The 10,399-nt window shown below is 44.9% G+C and overlaps 1 protein-coding gene across 1 annotated transcript; it reads right to left on the bottom strand.

Annotated features, from left to right (window-relative positions):
• Positions 1 to 7,186: 7,186 nt before the first annotated feature.
• Positions 7,187 to 9,567, bottom strand: LOC123085014 (probable E3 ubiquitin-protein ligase RHY1A). The gene is made up of 2 exons (XM_044506570.1): positions 8,974 to 9,567; positions 7,187 to 7,994 (listed from the first exon to the last, which is right to left on the bottom strand). The coding sequence occupies exons 1-2, from the start codon at positions 9,205 to 9,207 to the stop codon at positions 7,401 to 7,403; spliced, it is 828 nt and encodes a 275-aa protein (XP_044362505.1). The 5' UTR covers positions 9,208 to 9,567; the 3' UTR covers positions 7,187 to 7,400.
• Between the last annotated feature and the right edge of the window lie 832 nt (positions 9,568 to 10,399).

Below are 10,399 nucleotides of genomic sequence, written 5' to 3'. Positions count from 1 at the left end.
TGCAACGGGGTTCTCAGCTCCCTTTCTATCAACAATATGCAAATCAAATTCTTGTAGCAAGAGAACCCATCTAATAAGTCTAGGTTTAGCATCTTTCTTTTCCATAAGATATTTAATAGCAGCATGATCAGTGTGAATAGTTACTTTAGAATCAACAATATAAGGTCTGAACTTATCACAAGCAAATACAACCACTAAGAATTCTTTTTCAGTACTAGCATAATTTCTTTGAGCATTGTCTAGGGTTTTACTAGCATATTGAATAACATTTAATTTCTTATCAACTCTTTGCCCTAGAACAGCACCTACAGCATAATCACTAGCATCACACATAATTTCAAAGGGTAAATTCCAATCAGGTGGCTGAACAATAGGTGCAGAGATTAACGCTTTCTTAAGTATTTCAAATGCTTCTACACAATCATCATCAAAAACAAATGGTATATCTTTTTGTAATAAATTAGTCAGAGGCCGAGAAATTTTTGAGATGTCCTTAATGAACCTCCTATAAAATCAGGCATGACCAAGGAAACTTCTTATACCTTTGATGTCCTTGGGACATGGCATATTTTCAATAGCATCAACCTTGGCTTTATCAACTTCAATACCTCTTTCAGAAACTTTGTGCCCCAAGACAATACCTTCATTAACCATAAAGTGGCACTTTTCCCAATTCAAGACAAGATTAGTTTCTTCACATCTTTGCAAAACTCGATCAAGGTTGCTCAAGCAATCATCAAAAGAAGATCCATAGACGGAAAAATCGTCCATGAAAACCTCACAAATCTTTTCACAAAAGTCAGAGAATATAGCCATCATGCATCTTTGAAAGGTAGCAGGTGCATTACATAAACCAAAAGGCATACATCTATAAGCAAAAGTACCAAAAGGGCAAGTAAAAGTAGTCTTTGATTGATCTTTGGCTGACACAGGTATTTGAGAGAAACCAGAATAACCATCTAGAAAGCAAAAATGTGTATGTTTGGATAATCTTTCTAGCATTTGATCGATAAAAGGTAAGGGGTAATGATACTTTTTAGTTGCTTTATTTAATTTACGGAAATCAATTACCATCCTATAACCTGTAATAATTCTTTGAGGAATATATTCATCTTTATCATTAGGAACAACAGTAATACCTCCCTTCTTAGGGACACAATGGACATGACTTACCCACTGACTATCAGCAACAGGATATATTATACCTGCCTCAAGGAGCTTTAGTATTTCCTTTCTTACCACTTCTTTCATCTTAGGATTCAACGTCGTTGATGATCACGAACTGGTTTAGCATCTTCTTCCAAATTTATTTTATGTTGACATAGAGTGGGACTAATGCCCTTAAGATCATCAAGAGTATACCCAATAGCAGCACGGTGCTTCTTCAGAGTTTTCAATAATCTCTCTTCCTCATGCTCTGAAAGGTTAGCACTAATAATAATAGGATATATCTTTCTGTCATCAAGATAAGCATATTTAAGAGTATCAGGTAACGGTTTAACCTCAAACACGGGATCACCCTTGGGTGGAGGAGGATCCCCTAGGATTTCAACAGGTAAATTGTTTTTCAGAATAGGTTCCTATTTAAATAATACTTCATCTATTTCCCTACTTTCATTCATAAACATATCATTTTCATGGTCTAGAAAATATTGTTCTAAAGGATCACTAGGAGGTACGGCTATAGAAGCAAGACCAATAATTTCATCCTTACTAAGTAATTCTTCTTCACGGTGTTGTCTACTAAATTTAGAGAAATTAAATTCATGAGTCATATCATCTAAACCGATAGTAACAACATCCCTTTTGCAATCTATGGTACCATTAATAGTATTCAGGAAGGGTCTACCAAATATAATGGGACAAAGCTATCTTGTGGGGAACCAAAGAACAAGAAAATCAGCAGGATATTTAGTTTTCCCACACAAGACTTCAACATCTCTAACAATTCCCATTGGTGAAATAGTATCTCTATTGGCAAGTTTAATTGTGACATCAATATCTTCTATCTCAGCAGGTGCAATATCATGCATAATTTCTTTGTATAAGGAATAAGGTGTTGCACTAGCACTAGCACCCATATCACATAAGCCATGATAACAATGATCTCCTATTTTAACAGAAATAACAGGCATGCCTACCACCGGTCTGTTTTTATTTTTAGCACAAGGTTTAGCAATTCTAGCAGTTCATCATAGAAATAAATAACATGCCCATCAATATTATCAGACAAGAGATCTTTAACAATAGCAATATTAGGTTCAACTTTAACTTGCTCAGGAGGTGTATATGTTTTAATATTGCTTTTACGAACCATAGTTGAAGCTTTAGCATGATCTTTTATCCTAACAGGAAAAGGTGGTTTCTCAACATATGCAGTAGGAATAACAGGATCATTATAAGTGATAGTCTTTTCTTTAACTTTAATAGGTGCAGCTACTTTTACTTCTATGGGAGGATGATATTTAAACCACTTCTCCTTAGGGAGATCAATATGAGTAGAAAAAGATTCACAGAAAGAAGCTACTATCTCAGAGTCAAGTCCATATTTAGTGCTAAATTTACGGAAAATATCGGTATCCATAAAAGATTTAACACAATCAAAACTAGGTGTCATACCTGACTCCTTACCTTTGTCGAGGTCCCAATATTCAGAGTTGCGTTTAATTCTTTCCAATAAATCCCATTTGAATTCAATAGTCTTCATCATAAAAGAGCTAGCACAAGAAGTATCAAGCATGGTGCGATTGCTATCAGAAAGCCGAGCATAAAATTTTTGAATAATCATTTCTCTTGAGAGCTCATGATTGGGGCATGAATATAACATTGATTTAAGCCTCCCCCAAGCTTGAGCGATGCTTTCTCCTTCGCGAGGCCAAAAATTATATATGTAATTGCGATCACGATGAACAAGATGCATAGGATAAAACTTCTGATGAAATTCCAATTTCACTCGTTTGTAATTCCAAGACCCCATATCATCACATAGACTATACCATGTCGGTGCGTCTCCCTTCAAAGATAAAGGGAAGACCTTCTTCTTAAAAACATCTCCGGGTACACCTGCAAGCTTAAATAATCCACAAACTTCATCCACATATATTAGATGCTCATCAGGATGTTTTGTCCCATCTCCTAAAAAGGGATTAGCTAGCAGTTTTTCTATCATACCCGAAGGAATTTCAAAGCAGACATTTTCATTTTCATTTTCATTTTCAGTAGGTTGAGTAGGTTGAGGAGCAAATCTTTGCTCTACTGGTCAGGGTGAAGATACCCCGAATAAGCCCCTTAGAGGATTACTTTCCATAGTAACAAGTGACAGTAAATTTCAGCACACTATATAAATTTTTCTTTACCAAAGGCGCTTCACTCCCCGGCAACGGCGCCAGAAAAGAGTCTTGATGACCCACAAGTACAGGGGATCTATCGTAGTCCTTTCGATAAGTAAGAGTGTCGAACCCAACGAGGAGCGGAAGGAAATGATAAGCGGTCTCCAGCAAGGTATTCTCTGCAAGTACTGAAATAAATGGTAACAGATAGTTTTGTGATAGGATAATTTGTAGCAAGCAACAAGTAAATAAAGAGCAGCAAGGTGGCCCAATCCTTTTTGTAGCAAAGGACAAGCCTGGACAAACTCTTATATAGAGAAAAGCGCTCCCGAGGACACATGGGAATATCGTCAAGCTAGTTTTCATCACGCTCATATGATTTGCGTTCGGTACTTTGATAATTTGGTATGTGGGTGGACCGGTGCTTGGGTACTGCCCTTACTTGGACAAGCATCCCACTTATGATTAACCTCTATTGCAAGCATCTGCAACTACAACAAAAGTATTAAGGTAAACCTAACCATAGCATGAAACATATGGATCCAAATCAGCCCCTTACGAAGCAACGCATAAACTAGGGTTTAAGCTTCTGTCACTCTAGCAACCCATCATCTACTTATTACTCCCCAATGCCTTCCTCTAGGCCCAAACAATGGTGAAGTGTCATGTAGTCGACGTTCACATAACACCACTAGAGGAGAGACAACATACATCTCATCAAAATATCGAACGAATACCAAATTCAAATGACTACTAATAGCAATACTTCTCCCATGTCCTCAGGAACAAAAGTAACTACTCACAAAGCATAAACATGTTCATAATCAGAGGGGTATTAATATGCATATAGGATCTGAACATATGATTTTCCACCAATTAAACCAACTAGCATCAACTACAAGGAGTAATTAACACTACTAGCAACCTACTAGCACCAATCCCGGACTTGGAGACAAGAATTGGATACAAGAGATGAACTAGGGTTTTGAGAGGAGATGGTGCTGATGAAGATGTTGATGGAGATTGCCCTCTCCCGATGAGAGGAGCGTTGGTGATGACGATGGCGGTGTTTTCCCCTTCCGGGAGGGAAGTTTCCCCGGCAGAACAGCTCCACCAGAGCCCTAGATTGGTTCCGCCAAGGTTCCGCCTCGTGGCGGCCGAGTTTCGTCCGAGAAGAAGGCTTATTATTTTTCTCCCATCGAAAGACTTCATATAGCAGAAGATGGCCACCGGAGGGCCACTAGAGGGCCCATGAGGTAGGGGGCGCGCCCTACCCCCCTAGGCGCACCCCCACCCTCGTGGGCAGGGTGTGGCCCCTGGTGAGTTTCTTCCGCTGAGTATTTTTTATATATTCTGGAAACGTCTTCCGTGAAGTTTCAGGACTTTTGGAGCTGTGCAGAATAGGTCTCTAATATTTGCTCCTTTTCCAACCCAGAATCCCAGTGCCGGCATTCCCCCTCTTCATGTAAACCTTGTAAAATAAGAGAGAATATGCATAAGTATTGTGACATAATGTGTAATAACAACCCATAATGCAATAAATATCGATATAAAAGCATGATGCAAAATGGACGTATCAGCACGCTGAGCCGTCTCGATGATGTCGGTGCAGATGTCCGGCTCAGGGCCCGGTTCACGATCTTGTCGATGAAGACGTGAATTCCGCCAAAGGGGACCCGGTACCCGTACTCAATTGAGCCGGCCTCGGGGATCCATCCTGCATCGTCGATGTAGAGCTTGCCGCGATGACTCTTAGTCATCCGGCCCACAGCGTATCCCTTGAGTCCTTCGAAGCTGCCCTTCAAGAATTCGAAACCATCGTGCGATGGCCCCACGGTGGGCGCCAACTGTCATGGCTTTCTCACGGCAGATGTCCTCGTGAAAGGACTTAGTCGTGGTGCCATCGCTACGGGTTAGCTTAAAGGGGTTAAAGCGTACAAGGGACGCAAGAGTTTATACTGGTTCGGCCACTTACGGTGAAGGTGAAAGCCTAATCCAGTTGTGATGGAATTGCTAGGGTTTCAATGACCAGGGAGCGAATCCGCTTTGCCTGGCTTTCGAGTGGTTGTCCGTTGTCCCTAAACCGCCGCCGGGTCGTCCCTTTATATACACAGGTTGACGCCCGGCGGTTTACAAAATCCCGAGGCCGGTTCATAAACGTGCCCGGCTCGGTTTCTACCTTTCCTTGCCTTACAACATAAGTTACATATCATATGGCGGTTTACATCTACGGGCCCTAATCGCCTTTGGCCCTGGGCCTTCATGTTAGATCTCCTCCGTAAAGCGCCATCCTTTTTATCTTCATGGGCTTCAAACATGACTAACTCCTTGTGAACATAACCCGGCCCCTTATGGTCGGTTTATACTTAATAGTAATATCCCCAACACACTAGATGATACTCTGCAGGTTGTTGCGCAATGTTCTGCAATATATTTCAATGAAACAGAAAATACAAAGATTTGTTGTGTCTTATTATGAAGAACATAGTGGAATGAAAATTGTTCTGCATGTTGAGGTGAGCCGTTTTCCTACACGACGAGGTGACATGCTTGCATGTTGAGAGAAATATGTCAAGAGGCAGTGGGGTGTTTTGGTGACCGGACTCCATGGAGCCCGGAATTTTTGAAAAATTTAACCTTTCCGGTTCCAAAAAATCAGAAGAAAAAAATGCAGGTATACAAGAATGAAATGTGTATGTGTGTGTGTGTAAAAATTCAGAATGAAATACCTTGAAATGCTATCTGTACAGAAAAAACAAACTCATGGTCTTTGAGGATGAATAGTATCATGTGCTGACAATCCCCAGTGTTTTTTTTTGCACAACCCTCATTTCGACGTATTTTGTCCTGAAAATTACACACATGTACGTTATGCCTCCATGTATATCTGTATTCCTAGAATTTTTTGAAACGTAGAAATATGAATTTTGAAAATTGCAAATGGAGGCCTCCAAAAGCAATTTTCGGTTAGCCCTTGTTCGGTTAGCCCCTCCCCCGCCGGGATTGGCGCCCAATCCCCGCCGAACCCGTGGTTTCGGCCCGACCGGGATTCGACCCCGGCCTGCTTTATAAGTGTGTTCGGTTAAACACGGTCGGGGCTACACCCCCGCCCAATCCCTCCCAAACCAGGTGGAACTACCCCGGATATAATCCTCGTCCCTTTACCCGCGGAACCAATCCCTCCCACGACGGACGAAGCGGTATGCGAGAAGAAAAAGTTCGAGCTCTCTCTCCCCGGGTCCCCGATCTCTCTCTCTCTCGCGCGCGATTCGGCGGCGTCGGCGCCGGCGACGCAGCCATCCGGAGGGGACGATGGCGGCATACTTCCCCACCCCTCCCTTCTCTCTCATCCGGTAAGCCTCTTCTCCTTCTCCTCTCCCCCTCTTCTTTCCCATCTCCTCCCGATCTGACCTGATGCGCTTACAAAGAATATAAAAAGGGAGTAACCGAACAGGATGGTCGTAGGGATTCATGTGGATGAGGAACAACGGGGGTTGGATGACAAGTAGGGGGATCACCCAATCCCTAGGAGGTTAGAAACCACTCGTGGAATCTAACCAGGACAACCGAACAAGGCCTTAAGGGGTGGCAATTCAGATACAGAAGATATACCCCCCTTCACAGCATGCCACTGCCAGCTGGGTCCCACTCATGAGTTGCCACCAAAAAAGGGGAAACTCCAGTCACAGAAGAGTTTTGGAGAAATAGGGCACTCAAAATGACACGTAAATGTACTTGCTAATGCTAAGCAGATCTCAGTCAACCAAGCTCTAGCCTCAAGATTTGTTGGTAAAAGTATGTAAAGCATTTCCTATGGAGGTACATAACATCTCTCGACAAAACAGATACCTCAGATATGCATAAAACAGTGCTTGCTGCAGTATATTCTATCAGCCTCTTCATCCACACAAAGATATTCAGATACATAAACTGAATCTAAGAGATGATGCCGTAGCAGGACCGGTGCAACAGATATGCACAAAACAGTGGATTACAACAACACATCTTACTATGAAGTCATAAGGTCATACCCCCTACTCAATGTTGCAGTTCTGGACCGAGGGTCTGTCATCAGGGCCGGGACCTTATGTTTGTTCGACAGTATGGGCAATCTGCGCATTTCCGCACCCATGGCTCCAAGCAAGTCGAGTGGAACCTGTGTCCGCAGCGCAGCCTTATCAGCTCGTCTCTGTCGTAGAAACCATCGAGACAAATCGAGCATTCCGGCGATGCCTCCCTGTTGTCATCTTTCTTAGCCTCAAAGATCTCTATCTGTAGCCGAAGAAAGGCAGACTTGCTCAGTCCAGGTGACCTGTTGGAAGTAGTTGAACTGATGGATGTGTTCTCCAAGCTCTCTTCATCCGACCCGCTGCTTGGCTGGACAGATGATGAGCCAGGCCAATTAGCCTCGTATGGGGCTTCTCTGCTTCCGAAGTCGATGATTCTAAACACATCCGTAGCTGAAAATTCATCCAATGTGATGGATGGCCTGGAGGTAGATGATCCGATAGAAACGCCTCTCAGTCTCTCCAGAACACGTGCCTGAGCTTGCAGTACGGCACCGGGAAGCCGCTCATTTGTTCTGAACATCAGCCTGTCAAGTCGGTTCCTTGTAGCTGCAGAATCCCCAATGTTGCTATTGTCTATGTATGACAAGATACGGTCCTGTAGACAACAGAAATGACCAAAAAAATCATTTGATGATAATATATGATCACAAACAACATGAAAATGCACATGAAAGCTAAAGCCATGACTTCTCAATCCAACGTTTTCTTCTCTCTTTGTGGAACCAGGCAGGAACACTGCCACTCAATTAGAAGATAAGCAAGACAATAAACTGAAGTTAGTGCATCAAAATGGCAAGAAGACCAAGTTGCAGCATGAACCAGTTTGGTACAAAGCTGAAGTTTCATCTACACATATCTCAAACCATATGTTTGGCCAGAAGATTGAAGCAATGGCAGTTTCTTCAGTATCTCAAAGAGATGGAACAAGCAGTTGTAGTTCAAGAGCCTAAGGCTGTTATTTACCTTTTGGTTTTGCTCAATAACCATGATGGTTAGGTGCAATGCTTTGTTTAACTAGTACTCCCTCCGTCCGAGAATACTTGTCATCAAAATGGATAAAAAGATAAGCATCTAGAACTAAAATACGTCTAGATACATCTCCTTTTATCCATTTTGATGACAAGTATTTCCGGACGGAGAGAGTAAGATTTAGTCGAGTTTCGCTTCTCTCCCTGAAGCTGACTTGCTTTAACTTTTTCGATGGCAACCTACAAATTCTGTTGTGTAGCCAACATTCCAAACGCACAAGAAAATTAATTGGGCAGGAAGCCGAATTAATAACCCTGGTCCCCTCAGAAATCTATGAGCTATCCATATCGTTTCGATCTAACTACAGCACAAAAATTACAACGACGCGGGCCCATATCGTTTCCCGTTTTGGAATGATCGCTACCCATTTCGGGAGCTATCAAGCCAGGCTAATCAACACAATCAACCGATGATCGCGCTACGGGACGAATTGGTAACCCTAATCCTCCCACAAATTTCACGGGACGACACCCGAAACGCCTTGATCTAACCAAGCAAGTCACGGGAACTGCAATCGCCCAGCGGGCGGGGGGGGAGGCTCTGACCGTGTAGGAGCCGCGTCGGCGCGGGGGCGGGGGGCCGGTGTGGAGGTGCTGGCGCACGTCCCCGGCGGCGTCGAGCTGGCGGCGCGCGCGGCAGCCCCGGCGGCGGCGGCGGGCGGCGAGGCCGTGCGGGTCCTGCGGCGCGTCGGCGAGCGGGTCCGGGCCGGGGTCCCCCGGGTCGGAGAGGCGGGGCGCGCGGGCGCGGCGGGCGGTGAAGAGCTCGGAGGCGCTCGTCATGGCCGGGCGGCTGCCGGATCCCTACGGATCAGGCGCGCGTGTGGCGTGGCGTGGCCTGCGTGATGCGAGGAAGGGTTGGCGCTCGTCGCCTTGCTTTTCGTCTCTTTCCCCGCCCCGGTTTGGTGGCTTCCCCGTGCCGCGGGCGGGCTGGATCCGGTACTTGGATAGGGCGGGCGTGGGTGGGACGGGATAGGGAGGGCGGAAGGAGCGGAGGAAGGTACGGGCCCTGCCGCTGCTGCACGGCAAGTCAGGGGCGCCGCCGTGGTTTTCACGGAGACCGTGACCAGTGGCAGTGGACCGGTGGACTGGCCGGTGATGCGGTGCCGCGTTGGGTTGGAAACTTCCGGCGGGACGGGACAGATGTGCCCACTGAAATTAGCTAGATTGGCTTGCCAAGTCGTTTGGTCCAGTATCAACGTGCCAGTGATGGTCCGGTATCAGCGGTGGACGAGCATACTCTTCAACAGTTCTATTGATTGGGTCTACAGTGGACTACAGAAATGTCAAAATTCCAACACTTAAACTGGTCTTCAACGCTGTGATGGACTTTATTCATGGGATTGACAAGGCAGTTACTCTATGTTTGCTTGTAGTGCTCCTAAGAGAACCAAGTTAGTCGAGCTCAAGAATTAAACCTTTTTTTTTTGTAAGAGCCGACGGAGCACTGTCGTTTATTCATAGGAATGGAGTTTCAAAAGTACAACGGCGAGCCCCTACATGAGAGGTGGAGGTTCCCGAGCAAATGGATAATATGACGTTTCTGAGACTTTGATCTCATGACACATCTTTCTTTTAATTTGATTAGATGACATAGATTTGATTGACAGCTGGATTAAATGACACAAATCAAGTTTTTCTTTCCTTCTCTAGGTATGGGCCAGCACGTCATATTTTGTAGGACGATTTTGCCCCTGGTCGTTTCACATGCCTGGCTCGATCACTGGTTCAACCGAACGTTCTTGGAAGAGCGAGCGAAACAGGCACAGAAGAGAGCCGCTACGCCGCCGGTCCTGCTCAGCACCGCCCCGCCGCTCCTGCTTCCTCCCACCACGCCGCCAGTGCCCAGCACCGCCCCGCCGTGCCTCTTCCCCAAACTGACAACCTTCACATTTTCCTCCACCAGCTCGCCGCCTCCTGTTTGTTTTTCTCATCCGGCAACGCTTCAGCCGTTCCGCCCTGACGCCTCGTCCAT

Source organism: Triticum aestivum, chromosome 4A (genome assembly GCF_018294505.1).
Source record: "Triticum aestivum cultivar Chinese Spring chromosome 4A, IWGSC CS RefSeq v2.1, whole genome shotgun sequence".
Classification (NCBI taxonomy): Eukaryota; Viridiplantae; Streptophyta; class Magnoliopsida; order Poales; family Poaceae; genus Triticum; species Triticum aestivum.
The sequence above is the reverse complement of the archived record's forward strand: the minus strand, read 5'-3'. Positions and strand labels throughout refer to the sequence as shown.